This window comes from Fonsecaea multimorphosa, assembly GCF_000836435.1.
Source record: "Fonsecaea multimorphosa CBS 102226 unplaced genomic scaffold supercont1.6, whole genome shotgun sequence".
NCBI classification, from domain to species: Eukaryota; Fungi; Ascomycota; class Eurotiomycetes; order Chaetothyriales; family Herpotrichiellaceae; genus Fonsecaea; species Fonsecaea multimorphosa.
The window spans coordinates 410,075-427,928 of record NW_015971640.1 but is presented as its reverse complement, the minus strand read 5'-3'; the positions used below and the strand labels follow the sequence as shown (position 1 = coordinate 427,928).

Below are 17,854 nucleotides of genomic sequence, written 5' to 3'. Positions count from 1 at the left end.
TTGTATCGTGACAGACGTTGAGCACCGGGTTGTTGAAAGTGTCGCTGGGACCGAAAGCGCTGCTGTTCTTTGCATAATTGTCTTCTACAATTGGTATAGTTCTGCTTCAGCTAAGAGGCAAAGGGGATTGTGCCATAATTTGTCAAAAGGCATATCTGCAGGACCGTTCTGCTGATTTCTGCCCGTGAGACTTGGCTCCACCACAACAAGGCACGAGGTAAAGCCATTACTTACTAGATCAAAGTTTACGGTAGGAACGGACTATCAAGCTTGTCTCGATCCACACGCAGCGGGTCATCTGGTGAGCGAGGGCGGGTTCGATTATTAAGCATCTATGCACGACCCATGTCGCATTTTTGAGCAACAAATCATTGTTAGTTTCATCATCGTTAGTCCCGCTTCATTCTGCAAGGGAAACATGGATGTTTGCGTTGATTCTCTTGCGCAGCCTGATGGCATTCAATAGGGGGTGTTTTTTTTCCTTTGTCGAAAAGTCGCGCAGGGGCACGTTGAGGGCTTGTTCTAAGCCTGTACAAAACAAAAGACGCGAGACTACGCAAGAAGGAACCTGCCTCGAAAGGTTCGATGTACTGTAATCTTCAAAATCAGGCTGAAAAATTCGGGGATGGTTTGCGAGAGAAGAAGATACGCTAGGCAATGTCGCCCAACCAACTAGTTCGACTCGCCTTTTTGCGGCCCGAAACCTGGTCACCGGGGCCGTAAGTAGAGTAGCGCAATTTTAAGGTCCGCTTTCCGCCAGCCAGAGAAGTCGACCATTTAGCCCACCCGAAGACAAGAAAGAACCTACAGGAGTGTGTCAGTGTATCTGCCTTGCAGGAAAAAATCCAGTCACCTAAATTCAGGTTGTCCTCAGAATCAACAACAGGTGATCGCTCATGCCTTGTTCAGGCCTGCACTTTTGCAAAAGCAAAGAACCCTAGGCTTGCGCCCGCGAGCCGGGTTCCTAACACGTGGGCCCAGTCCAACATTCTGAAGGGAAGGCTGTCCGCGATTTATTTGGACGCTTGCAGTAAATTCAGCCACCTGGGCGCTCGTGCTGCAGGTGTTTGCTCCTGTCACACGGTAGCTTAGAACACACCTGTGTTTGCCCAGCCGGTGTCCAATCAATTGAGGATCTTGGAACGGGATGTCCTGCGCCTGGGCGCTTTTCACAATGCCTGATCCTGGAGCAGAGCCTGAGGCCCATGCTGCGACTCTTGTCAAGTATATTCCCTGGCTTGCAACGATTCGATACAGCAGCGTGCGTCCCTCTGCTGATTTCTGCTCCGGTTCGACGAATACTGCAATCTTCCACACCGCCTGTTACCGTGACCGGTGAAGCCCAAGGCTATCTTGGAAATTTTGCACCCAGAACTCGAATCCCCATGATGAACGCACAAACGGCCTCTTCAGTATCACACGTTTGGTTTTCTACCTCTCGGTTCTGGTATACTTTTGTACTCCTTTTGAAAGTGTGAAAGCCCAACGCTCCGGGACCACCACGGTATTCAGCATGGAGCAGCTATTTTTGACCTTCAGAGGACCTCCTGCCCTCTCGGATTTTCGGTGTGCTGCCCTTGCCAGCAAAATCGGAGCTTTGGGCGCTCGAGCTTTTGAAGTCTATTACGTTGCCCTGAAAGAAAAAGTCACTCCAGAGGTTCAGTCTGCGCTCAACCGACTCCTGCTAGGAGAAGATGTCGGTACTGGTACAGGAACAAAGCCAATGGACTCTGGTGACCAACAGGTCACCTATTACATAACACCTAGAACCGGCACTATTTCTCCATGGAGTTCCAAAGCGACCAACATTGCCCATGTGTGCGGCTACGAAGACACCGTCAAGCGCATTGAAAGGGGCCTGGTCATGACTATTACATTCCACGCCAACCTGCCGCCTTTCCTGTCCTCTTTCGCCAATGAGCTTCATGATCGGATGACCGAGGAGCTATCTGCCCATCCTCCGGACTTGCATGCTATGTTCGCAGAGCATGTCCCTGCTGCGGCCAAGCCAGTACCCATCCATGAGCACGGCACGGACGCCCGTATGCTCCTCAACAAAGCTAACTTGGAGCTCGGTCTGGCATTGGACGGCCCAGAAATCGACTATCTGATTGAATCTTTTTCACTGAGCGGACCGCTTGCGAGAAACCCTTACGACATTGAGCTTTTCATGTTCGCGCAGCTTAACTCTGAACATTGCCGGCACAAACAGTTCAACGCCCAATGGATCATTGACGGAGAGGTTAAACAACGAAGTCTCTTTGAAATGATCCGCAGTACGCAAGCCAAAAATCCACAGTCGGTCATTAGCGCGTATAGTGACAACGCTGCCGTCATGGAAGGTTTCATGGGCAGCCATCTATCGGTAGACCCAGAGACTCACGAGTGGAACCAAGTTCCGGAGATGGTCCACTATCTGGCTAAGGTCGAAACTCATAATCATCCGACTGCTGTTTCGCCATACCCTGGTTCTGCTACTGGTTCCGGAGGAGAGATTAGGGACGAGGGATCGGTCGGACGCGGCTCCAAGCCCAAAATGGGGCTCTGCGGCTTTGCAGTATCAGACCTCCTGATTCCGGGATTTCAACAGCCGTGGGAATGGGCGATAGGAAAGCCTAATCACATTGCCAGCAGCTTGGACATTATGATTGAAGCGCCTCTTGGCAGTTCGTACTTCAACAACGAATTCGGAAGACCATGCTTAACCGGATATTTCCGAACATTACTCGCGCGACTACCACTCGAGGACAATCAAAGCGAAATGAGAGGTTATCACAAACCTATAATGCTGGCTGGCGGCGTTGGAAACGTGCGACCGGAACTCGCCGTTAAGGATCCCCGTCACGTCGCCTCTGGCTTCTGTGTAATCGTTCTAGGGGGTCCTGCAATGCTTATTGGCCTTGGAGGCAGCGCCGCTTCCAGCGTCAGCAGTGGCGCCAGTTCCGTCGATATCGATTTCGCCAGTGTCCAACGTGGGAATGCCGAAGTTCAACGGCGTGTGCAGGAAGTCATCAACGCCTGCAACGCTATGGGACTGGCCTCGCCGATCAAATTGATACATGATGTCGGTGGTGGCGGCTTAGCGAATGCACTCCCTGAAATAGTGCATGACGCTGGGTTTGGAGCGACTTTCGAGCTGCGCGAGATTGATAATGCGGACCGGGGCATGAGCCCGATGCAGATCTGGTGCTGCGAGGCACAAGAACGCTACGTCGTGATTGTGGATCAAAATGATCTTCCGTTGATAAAGCGCATAGCGAATCGGGAGCGGTGTGGATACTCGGTCGTAGGAAAGGCGACTGTATCAGAGAGTGGGGAGAAGAGACTGATTTTGTTGGACCGCGAGTCGATAGATATTCCAACACCGATCGATCTTCCGATGTCCGTCCTATTTGGCAAGCCGCCTAGAATGACCAGAGTAGTGGACTCGAGGAGGTTGGCACTACCTCCTTTCGAAGCTAGTTTGACGACCTACATTCCCGGCATCCCAGTTGAAGGCGTTTTGGAAGAAGCGGTATCCAGAGTACTTGCTTTACCCTGTGTTGGCTCCAAGTCATTCCTCATAACCATTGGCGACCGGAGTGTGGGAGGTCTAGCGGTCAGAGACCAAATGGTCGGCCCATGGCAGGTACCTGTCGCCGATGTGGCCGTATCTGCCACCTCTCTCACAGCTGGAATCAAGACTGGCGAAGCCATGGCAATGGGTGAGCGGCCAATGTTGGCTTTGATTTCACCTGCTGCTTCGGCTCGTATGGCTGTTGCTGAGGCTCTACTCAATCTCGCAGCGGCTGACTTGGTAGGACTCTCGCGTGTATGTTGTTCGGCCAACTGGATGGCAGCTACTTCCCATCCAGGTGAAGGCGCTGCTCTCTATGAGGCAGTCGCAGCAGTCGCAGCCGATCTATGTCCCAAGTTAGGCATCAGCATTCCAGTCGGAAAGGACTCGCTGTCTATGAAGATGAAGTGGACCGACGAGTCCAAGCAGAAAGAAGTTACTGCGCCTTTATCTTTGGTCGTATCGGCATTCGGACCAACTCGAAATATCCATCATACCTGGACCCCGACAATTCAGAGACCTGGAGACGTTGGAGAAACAGCCTTATTTCTGATTGACCTTGCAAAAAATCGAAAAGCGCTAGGGGGTTCTGCAATTGCGCAGGTATTCAATCAAATAGGCAATCTCGCTCCCGATGTTCATGACGCACATCTTTTGAAGAGCTTCTTTGACGTCTTGGGCCAGCTTCGTGGTATCGTTCTGGCCTACCATGACAGGTCTGATGGTGGACTTTTCACTACTCTTGCAGAGATGATGTTTGCAGGAAGATGTGGACTGAATATCACCCTGGACGAAGTATGCAACGCGGAATACATGGACACAAAGAGTATTATCGAAACGCTCTTCAACGAAGAACTCGGCGCGGTCTTTCAAGTACGTGAACGAGACCAGGTTGAATTTTGCCACGCAATCACGGATGCTGGCTTCCCTGGGAGCCTGGTGAAGAAGATAGGTTCTGTCTCGAATACGCAGGAGCTTATCATCTCCCATAAGTCCAACACGGTATATCGCAATTTCCGTGCGACTCTCCAGCAACGCTGGGCCTCTACGTCGCATCAGATACAGCGACTCCGAGACAACCCTATCTGCGCCGACAGCGAACATGCTGCCATCCTTGACTCTTCCGATCCAGGCCTTTCGTACCAGCTTACCTTTAATCCCAGAGATCGCCCAGTACCGTTCCCGGCCTCCCGACCCCAAGTTGCAATTCTTCGTGAGCAGGGTGTAAACGGACATTCCGAAATGGCCTTCGCTTTTCTAAATGCTGGATTCGCCGCCGTTGATGTACATATGACAGATCTGCTTGCTGGGCGTGCCCACCTCGCAAATTTTGTTGGCTTGGCAGCATGTGGCGGTTTCTCTTACGGCGACGTCCTCGGTGCTGGCCGCGGCTGGGCTGAATCCGTACTCAGACATCACTCCCTGCGCGAGCAGTTTCAAAACTTCTTTGCCCGCAGAGACACTTTCGCTCTCGGAGTCTGCAATGGCTGTCAATTTCTCACACGGCTCCGCCAACTCATTCCTGGTGCAGATGACTGGCCCATATTCACTCGAAATCAGAGCGAGCAGTACGAAGCTCGTGTCTGCGAAGTTGAGGTTCTCGACCATGGTTCACCAAGTGTCTTCCTGCACAGCATGACTGGATCCAAGCTTCCCATCACGACGGCGCATGCAGAAGGGTACGCACGCTGCCAATCACCTGGTTCTGAAGAGGCTTTGCTGGAAGCGGGAACGGTTGCAGTCCGCTATGTGGACAACTATGGAAAGCCAACAGAAAAGTATCCGGCCAACCCGAACGGGAGCCCGCTTGGCATCGCCGGCGTCAGAACGAAGGATGGCAAAGTCCTGGCGATGATGCCGCACCCAGAAAGAACGGTACTAGCTGGCGTAGCGAGCTGGATACCGAGAGGGAAGACGGAAGAGTGGGGAAACTCGGGCCCTTGGGCACAACTGTTTTTCAACGCGCGACGCTGGGTGGGATGAACACCCATGGTGAGGAATATGCCGGAATCCTAGAGAATAAAGACAATAGACTAAGGCAGCTACAAGAAATATCTCATCAATCATCACGGAATGTGAAAGGATGGGAGAAGTCTGACTTCGATGTGATAAAGAGAACAAAAGTGTGTCGAGGACTCGAGGTTCGGAAGGATAACAAGGTTAGCTGGCACTCTACTACTTGTAGTCTTTCGGGAAGTTATTATGCCATCGCTACTCTCGGTGAATGTAACGTGGTTTAGAATAAGGACTATAAAAGGATTCCCGACATTAAATTGCGTTGGAAGTCCTTACGCGTGACCGTTAGATTATAAGACCGTGACGCGTATATAACTACCAGAATTGTTTAGAAAAGGAAAAATTAGCCAACTAATATATTAGGCGGGTGCCAAAGTACCTAACAGGGCCGGCGCCCTGGATCCTGAAATAATGGACCCAACTGATCAGTTACTATGTAGTAGTCAAGTTGAATTTGACGCCGTGGCCCGCAATCAGGCACGTGTGGGACCATCGGGCTCAGGTTGAAGCGGCGAGGCTCAGGATAATTAATTGCTCAGGTCCAAAAAGTTGGAAATGGAAGAAAGTGTCCACGTCGAGATTCCCGGCGTCGAACTCCCCTGTTTTTCGCATGGTACGTTTTTCTATGTGGAAACTCCGAGATGATGGAAATGATGAATTTTGTTTTCAAGGGACAGGGACACGGACAGGGACAGGGACAAGAATGTAGAACAAGACCAAGACCGAGACCGAGATCCTCATGCTGCCGCCGTACCGGCCACCGCGCCATTCGTAGCCGGGATGCTGCCGTCCGCACCGTCTCTCTCTGCGTCCTGGAGCGAGACGCGGCTGATGCCGTCGACGACCGGGGCATCTGCCGCCGTCTTCTCTGTCAGCTGTCGTTCCGGCTGCTCGACCATGAACCCACTAAAGAACTTGTCCATGCTGGCGTAGTCGTCCATGTCGCCGACCCAGCTGACGTATTGGTCCGGGCGGAGGATGACGGCGGCGCCGCGGGTGCGATCGACGCCGTAGTTTGTGTAAGCGTCCCCAAACCCTTCGTGGTAGCTGACGTCGTCGGCGTGGATCTTCCAGTAGTCCCAGCCGTCGCGGGGGTGCCAGGGCCGGAACACCTCGGGGAAGTCGAAGATGGTCACGTCCTGCCTTTTGGACGCGTGGAGTGTGAGTACCTCGATGACCGAGTCGTAACGCGCGCCAGGAGGTGTGAAGCGTTTCAGGAACGATGTCGCGGAACCGAGCTTCTCGCCCAGCTGGTCCAGTCGCTCCCGCTGGGATGGGATACCGACAATGTCCCCCGCAAACACGACCAGGCGCCATGTACCGTTGCTTTTCAGGAGTTCCTGGAAATGCCACGGCCGCGCGTCGGCCTGGTTGAGCACCTTGAACGAGGGCATGCGCATGCCGACTTTGACCTCGGTGGCGCGGTCCTGGGCGCTGATGACGCGCAGCGCCTCCTCGCCGAGCACCTCGGTGCCGTCCCCTTGCGCAATGCTGTCGCCGGCCTTGGCTACGATGACGCTCGCGCCGTAGTCGACGGCCACGCCGCTGGCGAACAGGTTCCCCTTGACAAACGCGTTCTTGAACTCATCCATCGAGATCCCCTCCTCGTCTAGCACGTCCTTGGCCGGCCGGCCCGAGAATAGCCGCGAGAAACGGTGGTCGAAGTCGATCAGGTCCTGCGCGATCCGGCGCCGCTCGGATTGGTAGGTCTTGAGGATGGATCGGTTGCTGGTTCCCTTGACCACACTGGCGACTTTCCATCCGAGGTTGAAGGCTGAGATTATCAGTTACTGGTTTCCCTGGAGAGGATAGGTTGTACTCACCATCTTGCATGCTGACGTTCATGCCTTGACCGGCCTGTTGGTTGCGTTAGCTTGAGACTCCCAGAGATGACGAGTTTGGAGAGTAGATTTACCTTCGGACTGTGAGTGTGGACGGCGTCGCCGGCCAAAAAGACCCTCTCCTTCAGACTGAAGCTGTCGCCGACGCGCTGTCCGATTTGGTAGGCTGTCCACCAGTCGCAGTACCGATACTCGATTTTGTAAGGCTTCATGATCCTCTGTGCACTGGCCAGAATCGTGTCTGGGTTGATCTTACTCCGGTCCGCCCTCTTGCCGCCTCCTGCATTCTCCATCGTCGTCAATTGAATGTAGAGTCTGACCAGCTTGTTCTCTCGCGGGATCACCATCACACTGCCACTGCTTTCGCTGTGAATGGCACACCTCATGCGGATATCGGGAAAGTCGGTGATGGGGATGATGTCGAGCACTCCCCAGATATAGTCGGTGGATTCGCCCTGTAGTTTGAAGCCGAGCTGGTTTCTGACCCAGCTGTGAGCGCCGTCTGCGCCCAGCATGTATTTGGCCTTGACCGTCTCCTCTCTGCCCTCTTTCTCCCGCAGCGCCTTGGACTTCTCCAGCAGTTCTTGCGTGTCGTCCGGCGACAGGTTGCTGCGGAATAGTCCATCCTGTAACCCGGAGCCGTTCAAGCTGGTCGCGGCCTGCTTGGGCGTTGCCTCTTGCTCGCTCAGATGGCGCAGTTTCACGGTGATCGGGTACGCGTCGTTGTCTTCGGCGACGCTTTCGTCAAACTCAAAGGAGACGGGCATGACACCGTGCTCGACCCTAATGCCCTCCTCCCACCCCGGCACATCCTGGAGTGTCTTCTTGCTGTGTTCTGAGATGGAGTCGAGGAAGAATCGTTCAATGCGTCCCTGGTGGAGGACCACCTGTTGAAAGCGTGAGATGTTTGGGATGGTGTCCGGGATGCGGTCAGAGCGGTGGATGATTCCAGTCTGCGGGTCGGGATTCCAGAGGCAGATTTCGAGCATGTGGTTCGACTCGATCCAGGCCCGGTGTGCAAAGTCGAAGCTGTCAAAGATCTCGAGCGTCCGGCATTGAAGTCCGTCCGCTTGGCCGTTGAAAATCTGGGCTAGTTAGTTTGTTTAGAATAACAGAAGGAATGCTTGTGTGGGTGTCGAAGCAATATATGGACGTATCACTTACCTTGGTGCCTCTTTTGTCCACTATTCTCGTCCGAATCCCGCACCGACTCATCCAGTTCGCCATCATCAGGCCGGCTGGGCCTGCACCAATGATGAGGACATCAACCTCGGACTGCGGAGTTGACACTCTGAGTCCTTGCGCCATGTTGGTAGTGGAGTTTCGCTCGAGTTCAATGATGGTGCAATAAGTGATAAGCTATGACCATCAGAGGTGGGGAGAGGATGGCATGTAGAATGGGTCTTAACGCTGGCCCTCATCAGGAAGACCACATGCCTATATACATTCGATGGGAGTAAGATCATCGAGCACTGATCATCATCCTTGCAACACGGGTGTCAATCTTGATAGCCAATGAGAGCAACTTGTGGGGTAATGGACTTTCGGCTGCGGCACCGGATCAAGGGTAACGCCTGAGCAGCAAATCCGGGGTTTCGATGAGATACATTGGTCCGGTCTGTGAGTGGATGACCTCTATACTTTCGTTTCGAGGGTTGGCTCTGTATTGAGCAGCCACTTGAGAGTGTGGTCGGATACTGTACAGCATGAAGCAGGAATCGAAGTCGTTGCTCTCCCCACGGCTTGGTGAAGATCCTTTTTTTTTGGCGCTGCAAGGCGGGGTTTTCCCTTGCTCGCATCGGCATCCCTGTAGGATTGCGTTGATTCTCTGGTACCAAGGTCATCGGAAAGCGTACGCGGTATGTCCAGAAAAATGTCGTCTGGTGCTGTCGTTCTTGTCATCGTTGCTCATTAAACTGGTAGGCCGGATGGAGAATCATGAGAATCGTCAGACGAGCAGTAATTACGAGTTAGCCAAAGCTTATTCGGCTACTAGATCTAGGGTGACTGGTTGCTGATGACATCTCGTTTTATCTTGTAGTAGAGGTGCTCTTCGCTTCTCCATGCCGTGACCTGTATTCGATAGAACAACGCCCCTGCCATCGTTGGGTGGATGACGAGAAGTGGAGACTACGAAGCCATTGGGCGATGCAGCACGGAATAGATATTACGGGCCAACGACTAATGGCCGCGTATAGTGGGATTCTGGACGCGCAAGATTAGCACGGAGTGATTATAAAAGCCACCAAGCCCGCATAGAACTGCTTTAGGATTGGCGCTTATATACAGCTGGAGCCGAGCTCGAAGACTTGAAGTTCCGTCTTTTACATTTTCGCATCTGAAGCATTGGCCAATGTCGGCACTCTCAATGGTCTGATCTGATCGGTCGCGCATTCAGAGAAAGTCTCTATCATACTCGCTTCCCATCTCTGTTGACTTGCACGCCATACGGGCTAGTCGAAACCGTTGCCTGGCTGGAGAGAAGCTCGTCAAGGCTGTATGACAAGACCCGAGTCTGGATCAAATTAGTAGCTACGTTGGCCTTCTGCTTTCCAGCTCTTGGGTTACAGGGCCATTGTTTCCTCTGTCGGGACTTACCGACGTGAATCTTTTGACCTGTCATGGACGCATTTTTGGCAGCCGCTATAAACGCCTCGGCACAGTCCTCCAAGGAGGTCTGGGGCGGAACGAGGAGGACGCCTCTGCATCAGCACGACGCTCTCGATGATAAAGACACGACGAAACAACGGCTCTGGGGAGATAAGACAATGCTTACCTCTTGTTTCAGGACAGCCTTCTCCTTCAACGCTTGGATCTGTGCGTCGCTGAACTGCATTCCCTGTGATTATCACCATCCCATGAGCATGAGGGCCTATAATCACGTCGACTGGTGGAAGATGAGGTGATGGATTGAATCCTTACCCATTCTGTCGTGAGGAAACCTGGCAGCACTGCATTCACGCGGATTTTGGGACCCTGGCTGCTTGCGAGGCATCTCATCAGGTGCAAACCTGCGTCGAAAAGTCATTTGGACGGTGCTCGTCTGCGCGTGAGCCCACAGAGAAAAAAAAGACATACCAGCGGCCTTGGTCACGCAGTAAGCCATGGAACTTCCCGCTGGTGTCAGGCTCTAGGTTGAAACGATCAGCTAGAGCGCCCGGCGGTGCACGTGGATCGGAATGTTGGAACGGTGCAGTCGTGGACCTTACCGCCACCGACGAAGTCATAAGAAGCACACCACCGTCACAGTTTTTGTTGAAGGAAGGTGCCGCCTCTTGCAGCAGATGTAGATTGCTTTTGACGTTGACTGCCCAACACTGCAATTGGATCAGCCATATGGACCCGCTCCAACGATTACAGAGGCGTACCAGATCCCACTCCTGTTCGCTCAGGGCATGAAGGTCTTTGAAGTCGGTGAACTTGGTCCACCCGGCATTGGCCACGATAACATCAAGTCCTCCAAGGGTTGCAAGGCTTTCTTGGACTATCCTAGCACAATCTTCCCGAGAAGCGGCATCCTGTGCAAAGGCCAATGTCAGGGGTCGTTCATGGCTTCACCAGAGCATGACCTACCCCTTGGACCACAAAGGTCTTGACGCCGAACTGCTGTTCGATCGAGTGAGCAGTGTCCTTGGCTCGAACAAGATTGGAGACATAGTTGATTGCCACGTTGCAGCCTTCAGCAGCGAACTTGTGCGCAACCAGAGCACCTAGGCCACTTCAGAGGGATTAGTTCAGGTGGTCGTCATGACTCGAGCCCTCGAAGACTGCTTGAACATCACTGACCGTGCACCTCCAACGACCAAAACATTCCTTCCCTTTAGTACATAGGGCATTGTGATACGTGAGGCACAACACGCACTGATTATTTCGATATCTGCGAAAGTCGAGATTGGTTTATGCCACAACGACAGCTCTCAGGGTAGTATATTGTTCCATCCGGCGGCTCACCTTTCCTGTCATGGTGCAAGCAGCCGCTTCTACCGGTGACATGGAAAGGTGCCAATCGTTCCCGATTTTCTTGCCCACCCCACCCCCGTCGGCCCGCAGCAAAAAATCGGAAGAGCGGGCCACAAGAAGCAAGAATCACTTGGTTGCGGTCTGTGGCGGAATGTAGCAGCCCTTGTGCCACAAGACGACCACTCCAGTGCTGTCAAAGGATGTGCCTGTTTGTCTGACGCAACAGAATCCAGCAGCTGCAGATTTTGCGCTTGGAAAGAGCATTTCCTTTTGCTTGACCGGCGGGGCGAATGGTCGTCACTTCGCTGGTTTCCCGGTGGGTTGTTCTGGATTCTTCACTCGAATTCTTTGATTGACTTGCCGACACGTAGATGATGACAGATCTTCAATGCCTTGGCCATAGTATCACATAGTGGCCACACACGAGAAGCGCGCAAGATGCGGGATCCCTCATGAATTAGTCGAGCAACTCCGTCAGGACCTAGAATACTGCCAACGCCTGCCAGACAGGGACGCATGGTTTCGCCACGTTGTAGCCATGATTCTTCAGCTTCTTTGTCCAGACTTTGGTCTAGGCGAATCGTCGAGCTCACATCCCGTTCGGAGTCACAGCCATCTGCAGGTAGCGGAGTGAGCAAATCAGCCGTGGCACCATATATCCACAAGGTTTGACACGCCACAAGCAATGCGCGTCCTTCGTAATAGCCGTACATGCTGGATTTTCGGATGGCAGAGAAGAGTCGACCCGCGTGAATGGCCACTTCGCGAGCTTCTCTGCCATGATCACGAACCCAGACTTTGAGGCGGTCTTCACAAAGGGCAATATCGGTACTAGTGACTCGATAACCGCTGAAAGCCATGATCTCGCGGAGTGTGATTCCGAGGAGCATCCCGACGATATGACAGTGGTGAATGACTGCTTTTGTCAACGAAGACAGGGTCGATTGGTGCTCATGGCGCGGGCGCAATATGTTTATAAACTTCATAGCTTTGGCATTGACCAATGCTATATCGGACAAGGATGAAACTTCGCCAGTCGGCATTGTCGGTCCGTTGACAGCGGCAGATAACAAGTCAGAGCCGTCCCGAAACGCGCCACGGATCTCGACTGCATTTCTGTAAACGCCTACAATGAGTAGGAGGAGGGCAAAATCGCCCAGCCCTGGTTTGAGAGAACCACTGCTGTAAAGGTCTTTCAGCTCTCGTCGGATGCCAAACGGCAAATAGGAACCTTTGTTAGAATGGCTCAGCAAGAATGCCCCAAAGGATCTCAGTCATGGTTGTCTTACTTCCCTGCTTCCAGCAGTCAAGCCACGCAGCAACTGTTGATGCATGCCACAGTGGCTCACTAGAAGGCAATCTGACTCGGAGAAGGTCCACAGGAACCAGAGGTGGTAGGTCATAGAACATCATAAAGTGACTGTCAACGAGCTGACACATGGCGATGAGCTTCTCCACCGCAAGACAACAAGGTGCAAGATTGACTTACCCACAGCGCAAATGCTAACCGACGTCTGCTTTCTCTGCCGATATACAGCTTCCATGCCTCGGTAGAGGACTGATCCAAATCGGGTGAACCATCAGGCAACAAGGGCTCTTGAAAGCAGTTGACCTGTCTGGCAAAGGTAATGAGAAGACTGCGCATCGACTGAGCTGACTGCGTCAACCTCAGATCTTTCGAGAATAGCATGCCTATTTGATTCAGCAATCCCGCTTGCACAACCCACGGCTCAAATGTGGAGCTATAGTCTTCTGAGACCTGCATCATCGTAAGCTTTCCAAGATGAGTTCTAGGAGTTGCAGTTGGAAAGTGGAAAGTCATGGGTAAAGTGCTTACCATTGCGAGAAACGCTCGACGAAGAAACTCTTGCAGCAGGTCCGAGCAATCTACAGCAGCAGAAACGCGCGAAAATCGACATCCGGTAGCAATCAAAGCAACCAGCAGAAGCCAGTGCTGCGAAGCTGGGGCAAAAGTTGGTCGATGTAGGATAGGAAACAACGGATTGAACTCTTCAAAAAACAACTGTATGAAAGCATTGCAGGCGGATTTTGATGGAAACAGACCGCCAGCAAACGGGGTGTAGCGACCGTTGTCGCCATTTAGCTCGGCGAATCTGGTGATGATTTGGTCGTAGAGGTGCTGGGGCAAAGTCACAACATGTGCTAGGTCTTCTGCTTGCCACAGGTCACCGCTCTGATCGGAACTCAAGACAGGAGAAAAGGTTCCCATCAGTTGCGGTACACTCGCTGATCTCGAACGTTGGTGTGCAGTGTGAGTACGACCGTCGCTGGCACCGTTACGAAGTTGATAACGCGATCCGAAGACTTTTCGGACATACTCATCGAAGCAGACGCCGCGACCCTCCAAGGGTTCGGGACTAGATCTAGCACCAAGGAATGCTGGGACTGGAGCACCTGTGAATGTGTCGTCGAATTCGGCTGTAGGCGACAGGAAGTCTTGTGCCATGTGTAAGAGCTCTTGTTCTGGAAATACAAAATCAAAGTCGTTGCATGGCCATTGGTAGAGCGTGTCCAACTCGGTCCAGAACGTGAGGTCCTGTGAGTTGGTGCCAAACCCTGTAGTTTCATCCGTCTGAGCGGGTGGCGCCACGGACGGATGAACATCTGGCGAGAGATTCGGATGCTGCGAGGTAGCCGACATGGTCGACAGGTTCATGTCGTGTGGCATATTGGATACCATGTTCGTTGTACCGAGAACAGAAGCAGAAGCATCGGTACCAGACTGTAGGCTATTGGAATAGGTTAGAGGTAGGAATAGTGAACTTGTAGCCCGGGTTCCATCGATGCCAGCATCGTCTCCTTCATGCCAGTCCATTGCCTGGGTGGTTGTGGAGAAGGTGTCGTGCCGAGGTTCAGCATTTTGTACATGACCTTCTGTAGCCTGAACCTGGTCAGCCCTTGGTTCGATCGTCGTGGCAGACTCTGCTCACATCTGGGGATTGTTCGAGACTATAGCAACAGTCGAGCCTTCGCCTGCTGCACCTGTGGCAAGGCTGACTTCCGTCGCAGCGCTGCTTAGCTTGGGAGCATCTGCGGCAAGCACGTTTGACCCTTCGGTGCATTGTTGCATGGGATCGGCCATTGTCTTGACTTCTTTCGTGGATGATAAGATGCCTTTGCAAGGTATCTCTGTCATTAAGCCATGCAGGTCAGTAGCGTCGCCGGGAAAAACCTCAGACCAAGATGGATCCCACCTTCTCGAGAACTTTCGAGTGCATCCTGGACATTCGAATGGTCGGTCGCCTATATGGCGGAGTCGGTGCCTGGAAAGATGCTCTGCACGTTGGAAAGTGGTGCCACAGAAGTCGCACACATGATCAGACATGGGGTGTGGCAGAGGTGTCAGGGCTGGTGGAAGACCTCGGGAGTCAGGAAGAAGAGAAGTTGCCTGTTACGAACTGACTTTATGGCCGCAGGCTGCGGCCTGACGGAGGAAAGTATCCCGGTGATTTGGCACAGGTGCTAGGGAATTACTGGAACCGGAGGTAGTCCGATAAGTACTCCCTAGATACTCTTATAGGCTTCCCGAGCACTCTTATGGACACCCTCATAGGCACTCTAAAATTCTGTAAAATAAGTATATTACCTAGGTATATAATATACTAGGTATGTCGCCTGATTCGGCTGAGCGCTAAAAAAGGGGATAGCGGTTTTGCAAAATAACTTATAAGCACCCTGCTCTGCGAAATACTCGTGGCCGAAAGAGCGCTGCGCTTGCCCTTCGTCGCAGCTGAACTAGGCACGGCTCTTCTTTCGCAATTTCAATACTCGGGATACGCAGATGATCAGGTGATGGCTATCGTAAAACTTTGGAACGTTGACGCAACCCGTGCATCGCTCTGATCCGACTTCACTGGCGCGGAATGATTGGCAGAAGGAGAGACGACGGAGTATCACCGCCAGTGTAAATGGTGGTGTTCCCACCAAAAATGGATGCTGGCCTATCCTCAGGATGTGTGTGCAAGAAAGGTCCTGATCCGGAAGCCAACCAGGCGCCGCCACCCATGTCCTTCTCTGTCGGTCGTTTGAAGTCTTTGCCGCCGATCTGGAGGGCGATTGTAAAACCTGCCGGTAAGATAATATGCGTTGGCCAGATCTCGACGTCAAGCTCGTAGACCTTTCCAGGCTCGAGCGGTTGGATTTCATCATGTGTGTGATATGGTCGATAGGGCGTGCTCTTCACCGGGTCCAGCTTGCGATGGGATGCACGAAGCCAGCCTTGCGCGAGAGGAGTGTGGGGATCGAGGCTGCCCTGGAATTCGACCTCCTTTCCATCCGGAGAAAAAGCTTGAAAGGTCAAAAAGAGGTCCATGTCGGCAGTGGAAGAGGAAGCAAAGATCTTTGCAGCGAGTGGTCCAGTGATCTCGACTTCCTGCTCAAGAGGTTCCGACATGAATGTGACTGGATCGCCCAACGCCGCAAACTGGACCTGCTCCGTAGTATCGCTCGACACTCTACTCCAGCTCAACTTCCGACTCGCAGCGGCCAGAGAAACCGAGGTCCACTCAGTTCGTTCGAGTGGCCAAGAATGCTCTTGACGGAGAGCCACGAAATCGGTGCTGAAAGGTCGGCGGATGACTAACGAGACAGGAGCTTCCTTGTCCCATCCATTTTGCTCCCCCTTCAAGAAATGGTCGAGAAATCGCTTCTGAATGTCCAGGCCATAGTTGACATAGAACCATTCTTCATGTTTCCCTGGATGGCATTCGAGCCACTTCTGTTTCGATGCCGCTTGGGTAAACGCTTCGAAATTGCCACGAGCATGCAGACCGTAGCCGCCCCAGCTAGCACAGCTCAGGAACGGAACTGTCACTTTAGACCAGTCCGCGGATCGAGTTCGATAGAACTCACTATCGAGTGGTCGGCTCAAGCCAGCCTGGACTGGATCCGAACGATTTGCCTTCAGTTGCTCTGGGGAGAGCACCATTGCCCTAGATCCGCTGACGAGGTCATCCCGCCAGGGATCATGGGGTGCCGCCGGATTGCCGTGCTGGACCGAGACCACCTGCCGTCCATACCAGAGATCCAAGAATGCATTTGATAGGATGCCACCGTGACGGGTCATGTCTCGATAGAAGTCGGCAGCTCCTTCCCACGGAATCATTGCTGTCAAGTGAGGTGGCTGTAACGATGCGACAAGCCATTGATTGATGGCGAAGTACGATATGCCGCTGAGGCCGACCTTTCCCGTGCTCCAAGGCTGAACACCGGCCCATTCAATGGCAGTATATAAGTCTTTCGTCTCCTGAGGAGAGAAGACGTCTAGGTAGCCTGGGGAACACCCGGCGCCTCGAGAGTCGATTCGAATGCACACGTAACCCCAAGAGGTCCAGATCTCAGGGTCAACGACTTCCCAGACCATGAACTCTTTGGAGGACTCTGCTAGAATGTCGGGATGTGCTTGGATAAGGGCATCCCACTGTGGCTTGTAGCCTACTCTCCATGGCAGTCCCTTACCATAAGGGCCCATGGTCAAGATCACTGGTGCCGGCTTTTCATCCTTGGGTCTGTAGATATCAGCTCGAAGGGAAATGCCATCTTCCATGGGAATCGGCACGTCACGGTCAATGATCATCTTTTCCATCGCGAAGAAAATAGCCGAACGCAAGTGATAAGTCCAATGATTTGCAGCCAAACGTGAACAAAAGTGCCATGCGACATACTTGTAGTTATACCCTTCCCGCAACCACCACCAAGAACGTCATCAAGGATTCATTTGGTGTTGATACACTTCTGTAGAATTGCGGAGCCGATGTACGATCTTCTCATTCACCCGGTGCATGAAGCAACGCAGCAGAAAGAAGATGGTAGTCCTGGCCATTTCAGGTTCTGACATAAGCCATGGAGAAGGGGAGCTGGGCGAGCTCGTACATCACTTGATCCAATGACCCGCGAAAACAGCACGCCCGCAAGACCGACAGTCGCGAGAGGCCGTACAAGACTTGGATTGAGGAGCCGACGGGGAGGAAAGATGCACCACAACTGCGGGGTCCCCGCACGGGGACGACACTCTTGGTGGAAACCCCATAGCATAGCATAGCACAGCATAGCGGAAACCCCTTGATCAGTACGGAACAACTTGACTCCCTTGCCTGACCGACTGGATACAGTATGCCAAGTTAAATCATAAGGCATGGTCAAAATCGCGCTCGAATCGCCTTGTCAGGTTCGTGCGCGAGTGCTTGAATGTTGGGGTCCTGCGCCCCCGTCGGCTTCAGTGGCCAGGCTGTCGCCCCCAATGTTGCGTGTCACAGAGTATCAACATAACATGATCGTAAGTGTGCTCTAGTGGCGCTACAACAATACCAGCGCCACGACGTGAGGCCGCATCGATTTATTCCCAACGGAGACTGCCCATGTGAAATGCAGACGGCCAGTCCGTTCCAAGTTCATCCGGCACTATAGCCGGCGACGGGTGACAAAATAAGTGGCACACTCCAACCGTTAGACAAAACCACTT

The 17,854-nt window shown here is 52.9% G+C and overlaps 4 protein-coding genes across 4 annotated transcripts; 1 reads left to right on the top strand and 3 right to left on the bottom strand.

Annotated features, from left to right (window-relative positions):
- Nucleotides 1-1,513: 1,513 nt before the first annotated feature.
- Nucleotides 1,514-5,539, top strand: Z520_03889 (uncharacterized protein; the record flags this gene model as incomplete). Its single annotated transcript, XM_016774399.1, has 1 exon — nucleotides 1,514-5,539. One exon carries the CDS (start codon nucleotides 1,514-1,516, stop codon nucleotides 5,537-5,539), a length of 4,026 nt encoding a protein of 1,341 aa, XP_016634326.1.
- Nucleotides 5,540-6,309: 770 nt separating this feature from the next.
- On the bottom strand, nucleotides 6,310-11,249 carry Z520_03888 (uncharacterized protein; the record flags this gene model as incomplete). The annotated part of the gene is made up of 11 exons (XM_016774398.1): nucleotides 6,310-7,346; nucleotides 7,396-7,429; nucleotides 7,488-8,498; nucleotides 8,578-8,772; nucleotides 10,190-10,252; nucleotides 10,336-10,424; nucleotides 10,492-10,543; nucleotides 10,623-10,730; nucleotides 10,782-10,931; nucleotides 10,987-11,131; nucleotides 11,200-11,249. The coding sequence occupies 11 exons, from the start codon at nucleotides 11,247-11,249 to the stop codon at nucleotides 6,310-6,312; spliced, it is 2,934 nt and encodes a 977-aa protein (XP_016634325.1).
- A 459-nt stretch (nucleotides 11,250-11,708) lies between these two features.
- On the bottom strand, nucleotides 11,709-14,476 carry Z520_03887 (uncharacterized protein; the record flags this gene model as incomplete). Its single annotated transcript, XM_016774397.1, has 5 exons — nucleotides 11,709-12,604; nucleotides 12,663-12,804; nucleotides 12,863-13,132; nucleotides 13,211-14,275; nucleotides 14,345-14,476. 5 exons carry the CDS (start codon nucleotides 14,474-14,476, stop codon nucleotides 11,709-11,711), a joined length of 2,505 nt encoding a protein of 834 aa, XP_016634324.1.
- Nucleotides 14,477-15,244: 768 nt separating this feature from the next.
- Nucleotides 15,245-16,978, bottom strand: Z520_03886 (uncharacterized protein; the record flags this gene model as incomplete). The annotated part of the gene is made up of 1 exon (XM_016774396.1): nucleotides 15,245-16,978. The coding sequence occupies one exon, from the start codon at nucleotides 16,976-16,978 to the stop codon at nucleotides 15,245-15,247; it is 1,734 nt and encodes a 577-aa protein (XP_016634323.1).
- Nucleotides 16,979-17,854: the final 876 nt, after the last annotated feature.